The 23491-nt window shown below is 36.5% G+C and overlaps 1 protein-coding gene across 1 annotated transcript; it reads right to left on the bottom strand.

Moving 5' to 3' along the window:
• Nucleotides 1-216: 216 nt before the first annotated feature.
• LOC108997924 (ABC transporter B family member 10-like) lies at nt 217-1494 on the bottom strand. Its single transcript, XM_018974306.2, has 2 exons — nt 1147-1494; nt 217-749 (listed from the first exon to the last, which is right to left on the bottom strand). The coding sequence occupies exons 1-2, from the start codon at nt 1469-1471 to the stop codon at nt 217-219; spliced, it is 858 nt and encodes a 285-aa protein (XP_018829851.1). The 5' UTR covers nt 1472-1494.
• Nucleotides 1495-23491: the final 21997 nt, after the last annotated feature.

The raw sequence follows: 23491 nt of genomic DNA, 5'->3' as shown, positions 1-23491 counted from the left end.
TCCTTTTTCATATTGAATAGGAACAGGTTTTCAGCTCAAACGAAAACTGTAAATTTCTGCATTACATATTTATAGTGGTCAACTAAAAGTGCATCATTTTTCAAAAATTTCTGGATATAAATTCCTCCAGAAAAGAAATGGTTGTGTTATATTAAAAAAAATTCCTGAACTACATCGAGCCCACCAACCGAAGATAAACTTATAGTATTGATGTTGCTATTGCTGAATGTTGATCAACTTATAGTATGCTCCATTCTTGTTCTCTATAAGTGATGAATGAGTCCCTTGTTCTATGATCTTCCCATCATGTAAAACTGATATTTGGTCTGCATTTTTTATTGTTGACAGCCTATGTGCTACCACAATTGTTGTCCTGTTCTTCATCAATCTATCTAGAGCTTGTTGCACCACACGCTCTGACTCCACATCTAAAGCACTAGTGGCTTCATCTAATAACAAGATTTCTGGGTTCTTGAGAATAGCTCGGGCAATGGCTACCCTTTGTCTCTGACCACCAGACAGTTGCACTCCGCGTTCACCCACTTTGGTAGAGTAGCCTTCAGGAAGCGAACTGACAAAGGTATGAGCATTAGCAAGCTTTGTTGCTTCAATTACTTCAGATTCAGAGGCTCCTTCTTTTCCGTAAAGAATGTTCTCGTATATTGATGTGGCGAAAAGAGTTGGTTCTTGTTGGACTAGACCAATGTGTCTCCTAAGTGATTTGATCTTGAGCTTCTTTATGTCTTTCCCTGTGAGAATTTAATGAGTTCCTGTTAGACCAACCTAGCAAAAAAATGTAAATAGAAAATCCCCAGAGAAGGTACCACAGGGAATCCATGCACAAGCAAAATAAACATGTCATTTAAGTCTCAATCAAAACCCAAAGAATACACCTACAAAATTGGAAGAAAGTAAACCATGATACTGTAAAAAACCTGTTTTAAATATTCATATGTTGAATTCTGTTTTAGATTTTGTTTTTGACATTCTGTTTAGGAAAGAACCTCTCATGGAGAGGTTTGTTAAAGAGAATTATATTGGCAAAACATGCAGCATTTTCCTCAATGCACAAACTTTCAGTTATCTGCCTATATCTATAAATATATATATATATATATATATTGCTAGATATTCCTAGAAACTTACCATCTATCATAACTCTCACAGCCGTTGGATCGTAAAATCGCAGTATAAGAGAGATGACAGAGCTTTTACCAGAACCACTTTGCCCTACTAGTGCCATACTCTTCCCCGAGCGAACTCTTAGATTAAAGTCCTTAAAAATTAGAACTTCTGGTCTTGATGGGTAACTGAATTGGACGCCCCTGAGCTCAATTGTTCCCTCCACTGTCATCAGCTCTTCTCCAACATCCCCCAGTACCTCTGTCTTTCTGTCCATCACTTCAAAGACTGATGCCACCATTTGGTTCCCTTTCAAGAGATCTGGGGCCATAGCCAATGTTTCACCCATGGCTAATGCCGTTACTATCAGAACGAAGAATGCTTTCATGACAGATGAAAAACATGATGAGAATTTAATAGAAATCGATGAAAAAGCAAAAACAATATGACTGCACATTAAAACTGATGCAAGAAGAGAAAGGAAGATAAATAAATCCGAAAAAGTGAAAAATGAATCAACCGCATCAGATGGCCAAGAAATGTGGTTGGAACATGTATGCGGGTATGCCTCATATCAAACAATTACACAAAGAAACACTACCAATGCAGCAGCAGCAGCAGCAACAACAGCAACAACAACAGCAACAACAAATTAGAGAAGAAACAGAGAGATATTACCATGAAGGTCTGATACTCATTGCAACTATCAATCATCATACTTTCCTCATAAATACTCGTTATGTTATTAACAAGTGTATACATTGCAGAAACATACCAAATTGAGGAGAGAAACACGACCCCAGCTGCATGTTCCATAGTCGCATTTCTCAGGAGGCCACCAATCCAAGGTTGCACAAACAAAATCATCATCAATCCTCCCAATGGCTGCTTTCCCATCAATGAAAACAGTCCCCTCTCCACCCTTGGCACCCTGCGAGTATACGGAAATGAAGCCGTAGCTAAACAGATACATCCAGAGGCACATCCCCATAACCCAAATCTGATAACCCATTTTCCTTTCAGATTATATAAAAAAGTTTCAACCTCTGTGTCGCTGAAAAAGTATAAATGGCCGAGGCTGTCATGAATATATATATATGCAGGTATTTCTTTCCTGATATAGTTTACAATTTCACAAAGTTGTCTTCTACAGTAATGTTAGGCATCTTTTTGTTTTTATTTTTTATAAACAAGGATATCATATTAATGTTAGTACTTTAACCAGCTCAATCTATCTAGAGATATAGGAAGTAATATCTAAAACTCATAGGTTATCACCTTGAATACCATCAAGATAAAAGTCGTATGGTGACTGTGCGAAACAGAATAGTGAGGTAGAATCACTGATTCTGGAGGACCTACTTAGATTGTGATCCATAAAAATTCCAATATTTCTCTTTATGTTTGACACTATTTAATGAGTGGCTGGTTTTGCATAAATTTCCAAGTGAGATCTTTTAATAGCTTTTAATGGGGATTTTGGAATAATATTCTGATTTCTTGGCTTCTATGTAGGGGCGAAATGGTTTTGCCTCTTTGTTTAACGTAAAGTGATGCTTCTACTTTCAGCTTTCACTTGGATCAAAGGGAAAAAAGATATTTAGTAGAACTTCCCCAAAGTTAAAAATCATAGTTTAAGCCATCTCTTTCTTTCTTACACTTAAAAGTCTCTTTCTTGATTCTACTTTTATTATGCTTCCAAAAACTATTACTATCTAGAGCTACTCATGATCTATTTTAACCTAACAATAATATGGACATAGTCTACGGTCACTTGCTCTAGAAGCAGTAGGAAATAAATAGTTTGAAATGAAAAACAGTTTACCATAAGTCTAATATGACTTGCAGATTTCTGCTCTATGGTTTCCTTAGCCTTATGTACTGCATTTAATCTCTAAGCTGTGCCTTCTTGGAAATAACATCTCTATAAGCTGTACTGCATTTAACTCCTCACTTTAATGCTTCTACTTTCAGCTTTCACTTGGATCAAAGGGAAAAAAGATATTTAGTAGAACATCCCTACCATATTTTCTGGAAAAGGTATCTCGTTTACTTTGTGAATTAACATAAGTTGTGTGCTGTCATTTATTTCCTTGCTGACAACTAATTTATTGGAACTTTGTTCAGCTTGTGTTTTGTGCATTCTACTAGCCTTTGTGACTAGTAGTCACGAACATTGCCTTCTCATAGTCATGAACATTGCCTTCTCATACTCATACTCAATGTTTTAGGAATATATCAATATGTTTTCTATATAATATTCAAGTATAAAACTGTGCTAATTAATGTATGAAGAGTTATATATAATTTGAAAAATGGAAAAAGTTTTATCATATGGTTATAAGTAGTTACTTGTAAAAATAAGACATATCCTAATCTTACACTTTTCTCGCTTGCAGGTAGAACCTGCTTTTGCTGATAGGTAGAGCTCTACATGTGTTTAACATGTAGGTGATTTTAGTGCAGTGATAGGTAGAGTATGTAAATGTGGTTCATGTCATTTGTTATGTGCTTCCCATGTTTTTTAGTGCAGTGGCATTTTAGATCAATACGTTTTTTTTAGGCTTCATGCCAATTTTGGTCATATTACTAGCTCAGACTTTGGATCTTTTTTGAGTATGTAAAAAGAATATTAGGGCAATCCATAGTGTAATATCTTTTTTGTAAAAATGCACAAAACAGTACTGTTTTGTGCATTTTTTTAAATTTTCTGAAACATATTTTGCGGCGATTTTTGATCGCCGCAAATATTTTTTTAATAGCAAAAACATATTTTTGGCGACATGAAATCGCCAGAAAAAGTTTTTTGTGGCGAAACTTACCCCGCTGGAAATACTTCATAGTGGCGATGATCTTAAATCGCTGCGAAAATAATAAGTTATTTGCGGCGATTTATTAAGTTTTTGTGACGATACATATCGCCGCAAATAGTAGTTCTCAGCGATTTTAAAGGTCAATCGGAAGGTCATTTCTGTCGATTTTTTGAATATTTCCGGCAGACTAAAATCGCCGGAAATAGGAGTTTTTGTGGCGATTTTTGCCAATCGCCGAAATTGATCAAAAATGGCTTTAGGATTGCGGCGAACCTGCAGCGATTTATAAATCGTCGAAAATGCTCAAATGCAGCGATTGGCAAAGGTATTTGCGACGATTTTGAGCGCTGGGAAAGGCCAGATTTCTTGTAGTGGCTGTCAATTTTATTTTGTTTGAACTTATAGTACCCCATCTCCATGCTAGCTTTTTACATGTTAATTTTGTAGTACCCCTTCCCCATAGGGTTAGGAATGTTAATCCAATACTACTTTATGTATCATATATATGAGCAATTATTATATTATTTTATAATTATATATATTATTATTTTATAATAATATTATATTATTTTACTATATGTAAGTATATTTTTTAATTATATTATATTATTTTTTAAGCAATTACTATATTATATAATTATATTATATTATAATTTAAGCAATTACTATATTTTTTAGTGCAAATATTTTGTAATTATACTATATTATTTTATATTTTTATATCTTATAATTTTATAATTGTTGTGTTATATTAGGATGTTGTTCGAACAAGATTCTTATCATACAATATCCCGTTTGAACTAACATTATAGCGTTTGAACGGAACAAACCCAGATTCCAAACACGAAACAGAGACAACATTTGCCACAAAATACAATTTTCACAATCACAATTTCATAAGATGTATATTGGCAGAGTGCCCATTTTAAATGGGATTGCACAAACACAAATATACCAAAAATCTTGACATAATTAATTAAAAGCTATAAATTATAAAAAATCTAAATATTATAAATATTACCTCAAATTGAAGCAATCCAAACAAAAGTATCAACCCACAATAACTACATAAGCATAAAACACATTATGAGAAAACCTAAATCATGTGCAATAAACTAACATTAATGAAACTCGAAATACAAAAAGACATAGAACAAAAAAAATAATACCTTTTATAAACCTCTCTCTCTCTCTCTCTCAAGAATCCCTTCTCTCACTAAGTCTGTTCCTCTCTCTCTCTCCACAATTGTGAAAATGAACTGGAGGTTGAGGTATTTGAATATGTGAAGTCCCGTTCAAACAGGACATTTACGCATTCGAACAAGAAAATTTCGAGTAGGCACCAAATTTGCCGCGATTTATTTCAGGTTCGAATGTGTAATTTTGTTGTTCGAACTAATGAATCAGAATATTTCTTGGCAAATTCTTCAAATGTAGATAAGCTCAAAGGGTATTTTCGTAACACTATTCGACCAGTGCGTTCAAATGACAAATTTTCACATTCGAATAAATAAACATTTAGAGTATTTGGCGCGAAGTTTCCCTCCAAACACATTACACGAGATAAAACCGTTCGAACGGGACGTTATTGGGTTCAAACCAATCACAAAATATTTTAATATTATATAGTATATAATAAGTATATATTATAGCAATTATTTTATATTATAATTGATAATATATAATGTACTAAAAGTCTAATAGTTAATATAATACTTATATTATATACCAACTATTAATATATAGTACTTATTAATATATATATACTTTTGGTCTTCTAATTTTGCACTATATATTATATAACTTACAACCTTGTAATATAAAATATAATAAGTATAGTTATAGTAACTTATAATTGTAACTAGTTACTATAGTTATCATAACTTATAATACTTACACTGTAGTAGCTATAATAACTATAGTAACTATATTACTTATGATAATTTGTATATTTATCATAACTTATAATACTTACACTATAGTAGTTATATAACTAATAGCTACTATATCTATATTTATATTAATTATATTAACTTGTATAGTTATCATAACTTATAATACTTACACTATAGTAGCTATGTAACTAATAGCTACTATATATATATTAATTACATTAACTTGTATAGTTATCATAACTTATAATAGCTATACCTATATAGTAACTATATATAATACTTACACTATAGTAGCCATATAACTAATAACTGCTATATATATTAATTATTTTAACTTGTATAGTTATCATAACTTATAATACTTACACTGTAGTAGCTATATAACTAATAGCTACTATATATATTAATTATATGAACTTGTATAGTTATCATAACTTATAATAGCTATAGATATATAGTAACTATATATAATACTTACATTGTAGTAGCTATATAACTAATAGCTACTATATCTATATTTATATTAATTATATTAACTTGTATAGTTATTATAACTTATAATAGCTATAGCTATATAGTAACTATATATAATACTTACATTGCAAATATATAACTAGTAACTATAGTTAGTGTTATAATATTATATAAACTATACTAGTATAGTTATCATAACTTATATATAGTAGCTATAAAATTAAGCCATTGTAATTATACTAAGTACTTAGTATGTACTTAGTATAATAGAATAAATATATTTATAAATAATATACTAAATATATTAATTAAAAGTATTATAATACTATTATTAGTTTTATTTTTATACTTTTGTACTTTGTAATATTATTATTATTATATATTACTATTTGTAATATAATTATAAATATATTAATATAATAACCGTTCGAACGGATATTTATCCCATTCGAATGAGACGCCACGATCATTATAGACGTAGTTTGAATACAATTCTACAAAACTCTCTCATTCGAACTAACAACCGCCGAGAGCCTCTGAGTTCGCCCCTTATCTCCGCCGCGAAAACCGCCACTCAACTGCCGTAGCAACCCCATATTTGAACTTCTAAGAGGTATGGGTCAACTCTCCACCTTTATTGTTTAGTTGTTTGCACGAATGGGTTGTGTTTGGGGGGTATGTATTTCGAATCCAAAATCCACCCATTTTGATGTATTCTATAAAAATAACATCAAAATAATTGGTAGAAATGATTGGACTTCACTCCTTAATCATTTCTACTGATTAAAACAAATGATAACATCTAGATAGAAAGTTTTTTAGTTCGGAGCTGAGTCGATTTAGTCATGGCTGTTTGGCTTCTTCCCGTTTGAACTAACTCTAGTTTGTTCGAACGCTCAGTTGCCAAACAACATTATTTCTGTTCGAACAAAATAAATTCGTTCGAATGAACAAAGATTTCCGGTTCGAATGAACAGAATAGTCCATTCAAATAGATTTGACTAGTTCGAACATAATATGTTCCATTCAATTTCAATTTCAAACAAATTATTTCAATTCAGTTCAATATACTATAATTCTTCAATAATATAATTTAACTATTATGGTTAATTATATTCTTACTTTCCTTATGGTTAACATTATATCAATGGCATCTAATGAAAGAAAACATGTGAGAGATCAGCCCAGCCAAAGTAGTGGAGCAGCTCATGCTCAAGAGACGATGCCTATACTTGTAGAGTGTCCAATCATTTTGTCTGACTTCTCCGATCTTTCATGGGAGGGATGGAGCATACAGTCCATCTTCACCGAGCGGGGATAGATACCGATCTGTGAGCAGCGAGGGACTGCTTATCCAGAGATGGTCGGTGAGTTCTACCGTGCCATGGGAGAACTTAGCTCTGATGCTCTGTTCTACACCCTATCGGTCCGAGGAGTGAGTATTAATTTCTCTCCCCGCATTATTGTTGAGTTCCTTGACATCCCGCGCGTGGCCGACGCATATCCTGCAACGCTACATGGGGACTAGCGGCTGCACCATCTGATTCCGACACACCAGCAGCATCCGAATCTCTGAATGTAGATTCAGATGCTAGTGAGGATCGTAGTGAGGATGAGGATCTACCTGATGATGGTGTCACAGACGATCAGGTGCGTCAGCTAGTGCGAGACCCATCGGCTCCTCCATATGATGGGAGCAAGGTGATCTGACAGGTCGATTGTATAGCATTTTTCAGAATGCTTAATTTGATTGTTGGCTATAACATCGATCCGAAAAAATACAAGACTGATTTCGGGATCAATCGAGCCAGATTTTTGCTGTGGATAGTACGGGGGGATCCCATTGATCTGGCATTTTATTTATTCCTCTGCATTCGATCGGAGTCACGCTTTTCTAGTGGAGGTAGTCTACCATTTGCACTGCTAATATCTAACCTCCTACTCCGATCGAGGGTTATAGTGTTGGCCACTTCCCCTCCTAAAAAAAAGATTTCTTTCTCGAAATCGACGCAAGTACAAACATTAACAAGCTAAGTAAAAGATGTTGTTCACCAGAACTATTGTCCATCACTGGACGTATCACTACTGGTCGGCTCCGGTGGAGGTGCATTGGTGTCCGTCGGCACGGTGTGTTGGGGTAAGTAGTAGAACACATCGTCCTCAGAATCATACACCAAATTTTCAAAATGACCTGGGTTGGGGAGCTGCACGACCTCCTCATCACTGCTATCAAGCTCCTAACCATCATCCAAAAAACGCCCACAGTGAGTCGACGACATAGATGAGCCTGAGGTAGTAGGCTCAGGGTCCATGGCGGCAGCACGCTCCTCAACTATTCTGCTAGACTCTGCTCGGTCCCATGCCATCCTAGCCTTGAAACTATCTCGATCAAGCCATGTGGTCGGGTGCAACAGAGGGTAACGCTCTTCATGAGATAAGGCTCTCCTCTCATAACCTACTCCGTTACTATCAATGTCTGAAATGTGTGTGCATTGGTGCTCTTGGCGTTCCATCTTATGCCAATAAGTGGACACCTCCCTATTCAGTTTAACTAAACATCTTCTACGACGTTGTTCTCGCATCTCACACACTCAATCGAGCCATGGAACTGCAAAAAGAATAAAATCAAAATGGAGAACATTCTATAGCATACACACTAAGAATGGCCCATAAAACTCTGTAATGGAAACATATACTTTATTAGTATCCAAACAACGAAGTACCACATCTGATATAGCAGTCCCATACAAAGTGAAGCAAAAAATATTGATTGAGCCGAAAAAAAAAAAACAAAGACTTGATTAGGTATCAAATAATTGGGGGTACTTGGCTCTCATATCGACTTCCTTCTCCCAAGTTGTCTCTTGAATATTATGGTTTTGCCAAAGTACTTTGACCAATGGAATCTTGCGGTTCCATAATTCTTTTTCCTTCCCGTCAATGATCTATATTGGCTTATCCTCGTAGGTCAAGTTGGACAGTAAAGGTACACTAGCGGGATCCACCACTGCCGTTACCAAGTTCCCAAAACTCTTCTTCAATGAGGACATGTGGAAAACATCGTGGATTCCATGGAACTCAGTTTGGCAACTCCAGACAGTACGCAACTGCTCCCACCTTCTCCACTATTTCATAGGGTCCCACGTATCTTGGACTTAATTTTCCATTCACTCTGAAACGGCTTACTCCTCTCATAGGGGATACCTTCACATAGACTCAATCTCCAACTTCGAATTCTAAACTCCTCCTTCGATTATCAGCGTAACTCTTTTGTCGGCTCTGTGCAGTTTTCATCCTTTCTCTGATCATGTGGACTCGATCCTTTATCTCTTGCAAGACTTCGGGTCCAAACACTTTGCTTTCCCCTACTTCATCCCAATACAAAGGTGATCTACACTTTCGGCCGTACAAGCCTTCATAAGGTGCCATCTGAATGGTGGCCTGGAAACTATTGTTGTAAGCAAATTCTATCAGAGGTAGTTGCTTCTCCCAGTTCTCCTCATTTTCGAATACACAGGCTCTTAGCATATCTTCCAAAGTTTGTATCGTCATTTCTATTTGCCCATCTATTTGTGGATGGTAAGTACTACTGAACTTCAATCTAGTTCCCATCAAGTCTTGCAAACTTTGCTAGAAATGTGACGTGAAACGAGGGTCTCTATCGGACACAATCGTCTTAGGCAGTCCATGCAATCTGACAATCTCTGCTATATAAGTCCTCGTTAATCTCTCCAAAGAATCTGTATTCTTGATGGGTATAAAGTGAGCACTTTTTGTCAGACGGTCCACTATCACCCAAATAGCATTATTTTCGGCTGAGGTTCTTGGAAATCCCACTACAAATTCCATCGAGATATCCTCCCATTTCCATTCCGGGATTGGCAGTGGCTGCAAATCACCTGCTGGTTTCTGGTGTTTCGCTTTAACTAATCTACATATTGAACACTTGTTCACAAATTCTGCTACGTCCTTCTTCATTCCTTCCCACCAGAAACGCTACTTCAGATCCTGGTAAGTCTTTGTACTATCGGGATGAGCAGTATAAGGTGTGTTATGAGCATCCTCCATTACCTTTCCTTTTAACTCTTGGTCTACTGGGATGACACTTTGGTTCTTGAAATACAAAGTTCCATCCTCTCTGATGCTAAAGTCCTTCGATCCTTCTGACTTCTCAATTTTCCCGATGACTTCTGCAAGCTTATTGTCTTTCTTCTGATGATCTTTCAGTTCTTCCCAATCCAATGGAATGAACTCCTGAACTGTGGTCAGACGACTTCTCGATTACGGTTCTCGATCAACAGTTTCCTCATACAACATAAGAGTGAATTTACTTCGAATGACAAGATAGACGATTCCTCCAATTTGCTCTTGCGACTCAAAGCATCAGCTACCACATTGGCCTTTCCGGGATGGTACTTGATGTTGCACTGATAATCTCTGATTAATTCCAACCATCTTCTCTGCCAAATATTAAGGTTCTTCTGTTCAAACAGATACTGGAGGCTTTTGTGATTTGTGAAAACTTCACACTTTTCGCCATACAAGTAGTGTCTCCAAATCTTAAGACCAAAAACCATTGCAGCTAATTCCAAATCGTGTGTAGGATAATTCTGCTCATGATTCTTCAGTTGACGTGAAGCATAAGCAACTACTTTCCCTTCTTGCATCAGCACACATCCGAGTCCTGGTTTAGATGCATCACTATACACTACAAAAGGCTTAAGAGGCTCCGGCAGTGTAAGTACCGGTATAGTCGTAAGTCTTTTCTTCAAGTCAAGAAAACTTGCCTCGCACCTATCGTTCCAAACAAACTTCACGTTCTTCTTGTCAAGGCCGTGAGTGGTCCAGACAAACTAGAGAATCCTTCAACAAACCTCCTATAATAACCAGTCAGTCCTAAGAAACTTCGAATCTCATACACACTAGTCGACCTTTGCTAGTTAATTACTGCTTCAATCTTGCTTGGGTCCACTGCTACTCCTGCACTAGAGATCTCGTGACCTAAAAACTTCACTTCATCAAGCCAGAACTCACACTTGCTAAGGTTGGCATATAGGTTTTGGTCCTTGAGTATAGTCAAAGCCATAATTAGATGTTTTGTATGCTCCTCCTCGCTCTTTGAGTAAATTAGGATGTCATCAATGAATACGACAACAAAACTATCTAGATAAGGTCTAAATATTCTGTTCATCATGTCCATGAATGTTGCTAGAGCATTGGTTAACCCAAAAGGCATTACCAAAAACTCGTAGTGGCCGTGCCTTGTCCTAAAGGTAGTTTTCGGCACAACCTGTTCCTGAACTTTCTGCTGATGATAACCGGATCATAGGTCAATCTTCGAAAACATTGATGCTCCTTGCAATTGATCCAACAAATCGTCGATCCTGGGTAACGAATACTTATTCTTGATCGTCACCTTGTTCAGCTCTCTGTAGTCTATGTACATCCTCATAGATCCATCTTTCTTATTCACGAATAGCACATGTGCTCCCCACAGTGAGGAACTGGGGCGGATAAAACCCTTCTCTAAAAGTTCTTCCAACTGCACCTTGAGCTCCTTCAATTCAGTAGGGACCATACGATACATGGCCTTGTGAGTCGGAGTTGTTGCCAGTTCCAACTCTATCTTGAACTCAGTTTCTCTATCCGATGGTAGACCAGGTAGCTCATTGCCAAAAACTTTAGAAACGTCTTCAACTACGGGTATCCCACGGATTTATTCACTCCCAACTATCTTCTTCACAACCATCAACAGAATAGCTGAGGCTCCAACCTCAATACACTTCCTGGCTTGTAAAGCCGAAATCACTGGCGGGGGGGCCTTAACTGATGCTCCTGCGTACCTAATTATGTCTTCACTTGGGGATTCAAGCACCACTTCTCGCTTTCGACAGTCTATCTTAGCATAGTGCTTGAATAGCCAATCCATACCCAAGATTAGGTCAAACTCCATCTGACCGAAAACTAGTAGGTCAGCCTTCAGCGTCCTTCCTTCTAGCTCTACATGAAAATCCTTAACTAAACGGGTACAAGCTACCGTATTCCCGTTAGGAATTAACACTACAACCTGTCGAGGTAATAGCTCAGTTTGCAAACTACAAATTCGTGCAAATGCTGCAGACACAAAAGATTGCGATGCGCCTGAATCAAATAGCACACAAGCTGTGAACCTTAACAGATTGACGTTTCCTAATAAAATATAACGCGATTCTATTAAATTTTTCCAACACTCAAGTTGATAATAAAAGCATAAAGACTTTAAGGAAAAAATACCAGTGATGACTGACACCAGCTTCCTCAACCTCTGATGTGTCATCATCGATATCACCTGGGGTTACAACATACACGTGTGCTGGGATGTGGGGCCTTGGCTTGTGATCACCAGTTCCACTACCTTGTGCAGTGTTGGGATAATCTCTGATCAAATGTTCTGGTTTCCCGCATCGATAACAAACTCCATAACCACTACGACATTCTCTAGGATGACACTTTCCACATTTGGGGCATAACAGATAAGTAGATGGCATATGTCCTCCTATCACTACTCCCTTGCCTTTCGCTGGGCTAGAAAAATACCTCTTCTTCTCGGCACTACCGCTTGCAGCAAATGGCATGGTCCTCTTTCATTCGGAATTGATCTGGATTGCCATACCTCTCTGCTCAGCCTCTGTTATCGCAGCCACATTTACCAACTCTTGGTAATTCTCTATTTTTAGGCAAGCTACTTGACTATGGACCCTTAGCTGAAGTCCTACTTGAAACTTCTACGCCTGCATCTTTTGAATAGAAATCAAGTGTGGTGCAAACCTTCCTAACGCCATGAACTTAGCAGCATACTATTCTACGGTCAGACTGCTTTGAGTTAAACTCGCGAACTCCTGCGCCTTCAACTGTTTGGTAGAATTCGGGAAGAATCTGTTGTCGAACTCTTCCTTAAATCTCTCCCACGTTAGTGCAGCGAGACTTCCTAGTTCCTTAACTAGGAGCTGCCTTCGTGTATCCCATCAGGAAAGCTTCTCCTTAGAATAGGTATCCAGCGTATAGAACCTTTTGGTCCTTAGTACAACCACAGATCTCGTATGTTCTTTCGAGATCTATAATCCATTTCTCGGCTTTCAGTGGCTCTTCATTACCATAAGAGTTTGGATAATGGTGGATCAAGAACTTCTCATATGAACAACCCTTGACTTCGAGTCTGGGTACATGCGCTTGCTGTTGTTGCTGTTGTTTGAGGACCTCAGCCAGCAAACGTACAACTTCAGCTAATCCTCCATCCATTGGGAGATTCTAATTCTCTTGATTGATGCCTCCCTCTAGGTTCCGAAGTATCCTACCGCGAGTCATGTGTCACTTCCTGAAACACACGAGTACATGTATTATCTCCCATACTTCAACAATTTCAAGCCTAATATTTGGTGCATTTTCTAAGGACATGTGGATTTACAACCCAGAGATGTATTGCTCTGATACCACCCTATGACGCCCACAAATTTCGTTTGGGATCGAACGAACATCTGAAGCATCAGGACATGCAACATAAGGTTACCTGCCCCCGTTCATGACATATAAGATGCAATGTTCCTAACATGCATCTAGCATTATGAAATATTCGCAACAGATAATTTTTTTTTTAGCAATACTGTGCACCAAACTTATAATATCTCAAATACTTAAAACATACTTCATACATAAAGACATACTAAACAACTGAGATCACAACACTAGTCCAAAATGGTTGTGAACAAAAGAGTGCTGGAGATTGAACTCCACAAAATATAAGTAGTAACTTAAGGCAACTACATCTAAGTTGCACCACCGCTTAGTAAAAAGACCCAAACAGATCCTGTAACAAGATCTACCATTCGGGGGAAACGGTAGTTGGGACTACAATAGTGAGATTTGATTACAAATCTCAGCAAGTTAACAAAAAACTTTCACACAGGTTAATAATGCATGCATGACAATAAAGGTATGAATGCACAATCAAAGTCAATAGTAAACATAACATAACCTAACATAACATGGCATGAAATAATAAGCATAACATGACTTGACATAACATGGCATGAAATAATAAGCATAATGTGACTTGACATAACATGGCACGAGCTGACCTAACTTGAACTGAAACTGAAACTTAGCTTGACGTGACATAAACTTGAAACTTGATATGAACGTCAACTTGAATATATCATAACATAACATGAAACATGACTTGAACGTGAAATACATGAACTTGGAATCTTGCTCAGTAGACTTAATTAAAAAAGTGACCATACGGGTGCTATATGGGTCCCCTTGAGCCGTGTGTCCCTGCCAATTACCACATCACAACACAGGAGTCTATACCAGTTGTGAGTGTGTTAATACGTACTCCACAATTACTGTGGCCCCAAGTATTCTACGTGTCACAATTGTTGTGTCTCACGTAGTGAATGCTCTATAGTTGTTGTGGCCCCATACTTCTTTATGCTCCACAGTTGTTGTGGCCCCATGATTTGTTTGTGCCACACTTGATGTGGACACACGTAAAATAAAGTGGCTCTATCGGCGTTAGTGCCTGGCGCACTCCGGTGACTAGCTAGTTAGGCCACATTAGCAACTTGTTGACTGTACTTCGTCAACCCAGGAAATTTTACACATATTTAGACACTCCAGTGTGAACAAAGGAGTTTTACTAGGATATTACCATATCCTAGCGCTTAGGGTTATGATTGACATGAATAACTTAACAAGACTGTTCTTGAGATACACAAACTGTATTCGAGACAGGATGACATGAATACGAAAAGATAAAAGTCCTGACGTAGCATAACGTGACATGAACATAAGATGACAAATATGACATACTTCGAGACATAAATGAAACAGATAACATTTTATAACATGACATGCATGTAACAGACAAAATTTTATAACACGGAATAACATGTAACAGACAATGTTTCATAACATGACATAACATGTGACAGTGAATATTATGTGACATGACATACATGTAATAGATGACATATATAATGTGACATACTTGCAACAAGTAGTAACATGAGACAGAATATATTATGTAACAGATAAGTATTTTGTGATAGAATAATTCGCGTAACAGATAAACATGGGATGAAATAGCATGGTATGACATATAAAACAACATATGAACATAAACTGTAGTTTCCTTACCCATCCCACATACACAGTAATCTGATAGTAAGTTAAGAGCTAACTTACCTCGATAGTCGCTTTCTATGAGAATAAGCGCAAAACACAAGGAACTGTAAGAGAGTATTCTAAAAGTTAGAAAGTAACTACTAACAATTAGAAATGAAAAAAATGTAACTTATAGTAAAATGACCATTTTACCCTCTACATGTGGGAAAATGACCATTTTACCCCTAACTTAAGGATTTCACATCTTAACTCTAAGAATTACCAAAATTTACATTCCTCATGTAAATTTTGTACTAAACTCAAATATCAATTCATAAAAATTTAAAACCATTCCCAACTATGGAAAACTCACTATGGCCGAAACTTACATAAACCATTTCTCTTGATTTTGGTTCAATTCTTTCAAAATTCAAAACTCATGATTAAACCAAAATTTTATAACAAAGATCTTCCTATCCTAAGTTTAAAAACATACTTAAAATATCCATTAAGAAAATTCTAATCATCAACACCAAACTTTTTGTAAAAAGACCCAAACGTTTTAACAAAAGTAAACCCTTAAATCACAAGTTTTGACCTTAATAAAAACATCTCCAAGAATTCCAAAAAAAAATTAAATCTTACTTCTAACATATTCATAACATCATCGTAAGATCAACCATGCTTTAAATCATCAAACAAAGTCACCACAAATCAGAAAACAACACTTGAAGTTCTTGGTTTTAAACTTAGTACAAAACAGAAACTTTCTCTCAACTAACTTTTTATCAATCTCTTGATCCATTGCTTAAAGAAATGTTATCTTTAAAATAAAACCTCACATGGTTTAAAAATGTGTTCTAAAGAAGATCCAACCATCAAATTTAAAATCACATGGCTAAAATTCAATAAAAGATGGATCTAACTCAAAAACATCAAATCTTAGGCCTAACTGAAATCCTTTTGCATAGAAAATCATTTCTTTAAAAATAATACTAAATATCTTTGAAATAACATCCTAACATGTATATAAGCGGTTTAGGATCATCATATAAAATTATCAAAGCCTTTGGAATAAGGTCAAACCACGAAATATTCAAACTTTCACAAAACAAAAACTGTGTTTCCACTTTCAGTTTTCAAGTTTCTAAATGTAAAGAAATCTATCATCAAAAGCTTTAGTCATGCAATTAAACCTCAATTAAAATTCACAAACACAAGCTAACAACACTCCATAAAATTTTCAGACCAATATATGTCCATTAGCTTGGTTAAAAATCCCAAAACATAACATACTCTCCAGTTTTACGCCCTGGATGACGTGCCATGGTTAAAAATACTTTTAACCAATCAAATGAGCATGAAATGAGACTAATAATATATTCATGGAAACTAAACTCAAAGAAAAAAAACTTATGTGAAGGAATTATCGTGCGAAAATACCTAAAAAGGGTCAAAAATGGCCACGCAAAAAGAACCAGAAATTTGCCCAAGGGAGCTCTTTTGGGTTTTCTCTCTAAGAACGGGGTGAAAAAGTAATAAAATGGAATGAAATGTGCCTTGCACGACTTTAGACTCCTGGAGGGGGAAGTTGTGGGTTTGAATGACCCTTGATTGGAGTTGCCTATGTGACATAAAGTGGAGAATAGTGAGAGGCATGGACTGCCTACAACAATTGTGAGAGATGGAGGTTGATGGAGTAGATTTCTCCTTCACATCAAGGCACTATTGGGTGCAGCCAATGGCAGTGGATTATCTACCATGTGGGGGAGGAAACTTCTCCAAGAAACTTTGCCAAGGTGGCCAATTTCATGGGCCTTGGTGGGCCCCAACCAAGTGGGCTTCAATTTGGGGTTTAAAGAGGGTTTAGTTAGGGTTTGAGATACTATCAAGCCCAAAACCAATTTTTATTGGCCCAATCAAGTTTCCAAGGTTTAAAAGGTTGAATAATGATGTCATAATAAGAATTTGATTAATTAATAGCATGTAAAAGTGATTTAATTAAGTGATTAAACATAATACTAGAAATCAGGTTAGAAAATGTTTGGAGGCCAACTTTAGGGTTTGGAGAAACCGTTTAGGGTTTTGGTTTCAATCAGGCTTTTAGAGTTTCAATTGGCTTCCAACCATTTAGAGTTTTGCTAAGATTGACACCTTCTTTGGTCTGGCACAATCTGGTTGAACAGATGAAACAAAGTTTTGCTAAGGTGCAATGATTTCACACCTTGATTTCCTTCACCAATTTATCTAATGGTTCCTTTTTGTGCCAAGTGTCTAATACCATTCACTATGTGTGGTTAAGATCTTTCCAAATGTCCAAATAAAACTTCTCTAACCTAATTTGGACATTCTACACTGTGATTTTGAAAACATTGTACTAGGTGCGCTTATCAAGGTTACTATTCACTGAAAAAAATGCATAATAAAATTAGTACTGAAAAATTTTAAATATTCAAATTAACCTTTAGTGAAAATCGTTTACCGAAATTCAATCCCGAAGTGCCTTTTAAAATAATTTCACAATTTCCAACAGACGTTTCGTCTGGAATTATAAAAATAGGCTATTGCGCCATTAAATCCTAAATAATCCACTGAATCTATTGGCGTATACTATAATACATTCTGACACTTCTAACCATCTCAAATAATTAAACTCATAAATCTAGCACCATAATGAGTGATAACACTGATTATGATGACAGACAAAAACCTGAGCGATTGGTCGATTCGTAAAAACTTATGGGGTTTCACGAGGTTCCTATGGTCAATAAAAATTCTACCAGTGAATTTCTTATGGGCTGTTACAGTGTCGGCCACTGAGCGGAGGTCGCTACAGATGGGGTCCCTTAACAAGATCATATTCAGCAAGAGTAAGGGGCACTTGCGGAAGACTGCACCAGAACAGCCTAGTGATCCTCCCACAGATCCAGCTTCTAGTACTGCTGCTGCTGTTGAGAGACAGCCTTCTGGGGCTACTTTGGATCAGGAACGAACTCTGTTTGTGGAGTTCGTTCAGCCCATCATGGAGAAGCTTGGGGATTTGGAAGGATCTATAAAAGTGTTGCAAGAGGACGTTGATCTACTAAGGACCCAATGATCGTTTTTGTTATTATTTTACTTTTTTATGTTGTATTGAACATTATATATTTGAGATGTAATTAATGTATGGTTATTATTTTTCGTGTTTACTACTTTGTTTATTTTTTTCATTTTATTTGCCGTTCATGATAATATAAAAAATGATACTATCTTTAAAATTATATTTAAATAAATTTAACATAAAAGAAATCACTATAAAGTTTTGAAGTTGAGTACATAAAATTAATTTATGAATTTATAAATATTTTAACTCACTGCAAATCATAATATATATATACAAATTTTTATATTTTGAAAATGATAACAAATTAATGGAAAAAATATTTATTACTTTAATGGAAAAAATATATGCACAAATTCATACTAAAAAAAAATTAATTGAAAAAATGTCCGTTCGAACAAAGAAATTTAAGTTCGAACGGTTATTAACTTTCCCCAGAAAAAATAAATTAATTTCCCACCAATATTATTATTCGAACAAAATATATACTGTTTGAACGAACAATAATTCCATGTTCGAATCTATTTTGTTCCGTTCGAACGGTTTTCCTTTTTTAAGACAATTTTGCTCATCACAAAATATCTTGTTCGAATGGATATTTTTATGTTCGAACGAATTTATTAGCTCAGGCATTATTGTTCTGTGAAGCTACATCGATCGCAAGTTGATTTTTTTATCACAATAAAGCGTTAGCACATGAATATGATGCATGTTTCTCTTCTAGCAGCTGGCTTGTCATGAGTGGAATATGTTTTTTTTTTTTTCCCTTTCTAGACATTAGAAGTACTCTAATGATTTAGAGAGAGCGTTGAGAGAGTAAGGATTGTGTTATAGTTTCACAGAACCTAGTCAACATAGTTAGATTAAAGTGGAGCACCGAGAACATAATGATAACTCGAAATTAAACATTCACTACAAGAAAAAGGGGCTTTTGTGGCAATTTAATTATAGCAAAAAGACTATTTGTGACCAAAACATACTCATTTTAGCTGTAAATAGTCATTTCGCTAGAATTAACTGACCACAAATAAGCAGTTTTCTTATAGTGATTTATTTAGCTTAAGCCAGGAAATGATAATTGCAGCACCAAAATCGCTCAAAGCTTCATACTCAATCTGATTCAACGCCAATGTCTTCAAAGTTGTTCCCAGTGTATAGTACAAGTGGGCAAATTCTCCACAATCTTCCTGCATTCTATTAAATTCTTCATTACTGCAATATTGAAACCACATGTCTTTGATCCGTGCAGAACATTTTCTCCCAAAATCCCCTTCTAGAGTGACATGGAGACAACGCCGAATTTCCAGTGATTGAAGGTGAGGAGAACCTTCAAGAATGGCCTGCACGCCATCATCAGTCAGCCTATTCCTATCATGCATGTTCTTTGCAAAAGAAAATGTCGAAAGATTACAGTACTCCTTTGATCCCCCAATAAACCTCAGTTCTCAATTTGAGTGATTTCAAATGGGGTACAACTACGACCCAAGGCTTCCAGAATTTTTTGAATGCAATATGAACTCTAATAACACTAGTCGGAAAGTTCAAGCTCCTTCAATGATGGAACATTTTTTGCAACCTCACTCTTTCCATTAACTGAATTATCGGCGCAACATATTCTAGCTCGAATGTATTTGAACCCCCTTAAACTGGGAAAAATGCAACAAAAAGGCATAATAAATGAGCGATCACCACCACATAGAATGATTTTATAATGAGAATAAAGTTTCAAAGAAATTTTTTTCCATGATATATATGTCATTGGGGCCAATCTTTCTATAGAAAAATTATATTTGTAGTCATCAAATGCGAAGTGTTATATATACTAGCATTAGACCTTTCTTTAAGGACTAGGTGGCAATGCTATATGATCTATTTAAAAGCTTTAGTTTTCAAATCAATCCCAAACATCAGTACCAGAAATTAAATAACATATTGTTAATATAAAAATGAGTGTGTTGGCATATTCTTGTAAAAACCTTTGTAAAATTGTGTTGTAACAAGTATTGAAGTGTGTCAAGGTGAAAAGGGAGTCAAGTGAGCTCAACACGACTCGAGCAGAACACAAATAGAAGTTTGGTCGACATGGCTCGACATAACGCTCAAGCAAAACTCAATCCAGAGAGTTCGATCGACATGACTCGACACATCGCTTGAGCGACGCTCAAAACAGAGAGTTTGCTCGACTTGGCTCGACACACCACTCGAGCTATATCAAAACAGAGAGTTCAATCGACATGGTTTGACACAACGCTTGAGCAAAACTCAATCCAGAGAGTTCGGTCAACATGACTCGACACATCGCTTGAGCGACACTCAAAACAAAGAGTTTGCTTGACTTGGCTCGACACACCGCTTGAGCTATATCAAAACAGAGAGTTCAATCGACATGATTTGACACAATGCTCGAGCGAAACTCAATCTAGAGAGTTTGCTCAATCATCGCTTGACATGAGGCTCGAGCGGCTTCAGAAGTACAACGTTGCTCGAGCCAATGTTCAGAAAACCTAATTTTTTCTAGGGTTTAAGCACCTCATTTCTTGGGAGGTATAAATAGAACATTTTGTTCTGCCCTTTGGTAGAGGTGAGAGAGCCAAAAACATAGCCTCCTTGATATGAACCCGTGGGAATGAATTTCCTTGAACCCACAATCAATTTGAAAAGTCTCCAAGAAAGCCAAAATCAAGTCAACGGATGGAGAACCTAGACCCGAAGAGAACTTGTTTCAAGAACCTAGATTATATTAAAATCTAGACCCGTTGAAAAACCCGTCTCAAGAACCCAAATTACAAAAGAGGAACGCCACAAAGGTTGTGATTTACCTTTGATAAGTTCAATAGTTCAATCAGGAAAAAGAGGAGAAAACTCAACTCATAAATAAAATTCAATATTGTCTAACCCCTCAAATGAGGCTACAAAGAGTTTTTAAACCCAAACCTAATCAAAACCCTAGCCAAAATAAAGCCCCTTTTACCCAAAATGACCCTTGATGAACAGTACCGGCTACAGTACGCGCGGCTACAGTAACCCCTACAATAAATTGATGAAACCCTAGTTCCTAAAAAGTAACTTTCCAAATAAGCCATTGGCCAAAATACAAGGCCTTCCTAAAAAACATAGTTCATAAGAAATAAAACATGTGGGCCAAGCATCTTCAAGCCCACTTATTCTAAACTAATAAAATAAATCATTTAACCAAATTGGAAGCCTCCAATAACAATAGGCCATATCTCTAAGTAATGTCTTCCACAGCTTGAATCAAGTGGATCAAAACTGGTTCTTCTTCTTTCAGACCCATCTTGAGTGTTGAGCTCTTGCTGGCTTCATCCCAAGTGGATTGCACCAATCCTTGCATTGCTTCATTGATCTTCTTGGCCCTTGATCTTGTAATTGGCCCATCTGGAACTTGCAAAGGATCTTTAAGAGTAGGCCCACCTTGGTTCCTATCACTCCTTCCAAGAGCACTTGAGAGAGTTTCTCTCCACATTCAAAGTTGAATATCTCTTGAAAATTATATCTCCACCTTATCACACTCAAGATAAAACATAGGTGAGTCCATTGGAGTGGATGTGTTCATTGGTCGGAAGGTTTCCGAAGCTACTATGGATGCAGAGAGCGAGAGGTTCTCATGGGACACTATAGAAAGGTCAAAGTTCATGCACACTACATGCGTGTAGAGATCGAGTTTTATGAATATCTTCCTTAAATGGTATAGATCATAACTTAGTACGAGTTTTATTACAACTGCTACAAAATTCTCAAATTCAGACAATTTGTAAGTTGGTCTCTAATTTACAGATCGATAAGTTATTTATGATTTATTGATAAATACCACATTCATATTATAATTATCAATTTTGGGCACAAAATTCTTAAAATCTACAATACCATAAATGTATCAAATATCGTGAGATTATGAGTCTCAGCAAGTAATCAACCAAGCAACCTAAGAGATAAAAATGCATTAATGCAACCAACAAATATGCGTGCATATGATGAAATATGCATTAGACCCAAAACATCATTTTTTCCTAAAATGAATATTTTCTAACACACACCAAAATCCCAATTTGGCCTAAAAATATATCCATTAAAACATATCCCACCATTATCCCCGAAAATGGATCAAAAATCATTCCATTAAAAATAAATAGCCATTTTTTCAGAAAACGGCCCACATAGAAATCCACCAATTTCTCAGAAAATGGTCCACATATCTATTTATCAAAAATCGCCATTTTCCCAAAAAATAGCCCAAACATAAACGAACCATTTTCCCAGAAAATAGTGATCATAACTATTAAATCATAAACCGCCATTTTTTCGGAAAATTGTCCAACATAATCATTTATCGAACACTGTAGGTGGGAATCACTGGCATGACTCTACCACCATCCCTACTTACCACCATCCCTACCGCGTGCACCGTAGGCGAGAATCACAGGTGGGACTACCACCATCGCTGCTTACCACAGCGTGCATCGTAGGCGGGAATCATAGGTGAGACTCTACCACCTTCCTTGCACCATCCCTGCTTACCACAATCCCTACAGTTCCTTTCCACACAAGGGGTACCTATCAGAGCACTCTAGGCGCGAATCATAGGTGAGACTCTACCACCATCCCTGCTTACCACCATCCCTACAGCTCACGCTGTAGGCGAGAATCGCAGGTAGAACTCTATCATCGTCCCTGCTTACTACCATCCCTACAATCTCTTTTTCCACTCTCTCAAACCATTCAATTCATTCATTTCAAACACACTCAAAATCATCTCTCATATGAAAATACAGTTTTTATTCACAACACATGAGCATGCATGAAATGATGCAACAAATGCCATGATGCCAAACATAACATAAATGCACACTAGCATAATTCAATTAAATGAACAACACATCCTCACATCTAACCGATCCCCTTACTCCTCGGACTCAGTCCAGCAC

This window comes from Juglans regia, chromosome 4, assembly GCF_001411555.2.
Source record: "Juglans regia cultivar Chandler chromosome 4, Walnut 2.0, whole genome shotgun sequence".
NCBI lineage: Eukaryota > Viridiplantae > Streptophyta > Magnoliopsida > Fagales > Juglandaceae > Juglans > Juglans regia.
The sequence above is the reverse complement of the archived record's forward strand: the minus strand, read 5'-3'. Positions and strand labels throughout refer to the sequence as shown.

What these genes read in the sequence shown, in the direction of transcription:
- LOC108997924 (XM_018974306.2), bottom strand. Translation starts at nt 1,471, where the DNA reads ATGGGTGAAACATTGGCTATGGCCCCAGATCTCTTGAAAGGGAACCAA. An exon ending in TGTGAGAGTTATGATAGATG is followed by an intron (nt 750 to 1,146) that starts GTAAGTTTCTAG and finishes AAATTCTCACAG; the next exon opens with GGAAAGACATAAAGAAGCTC.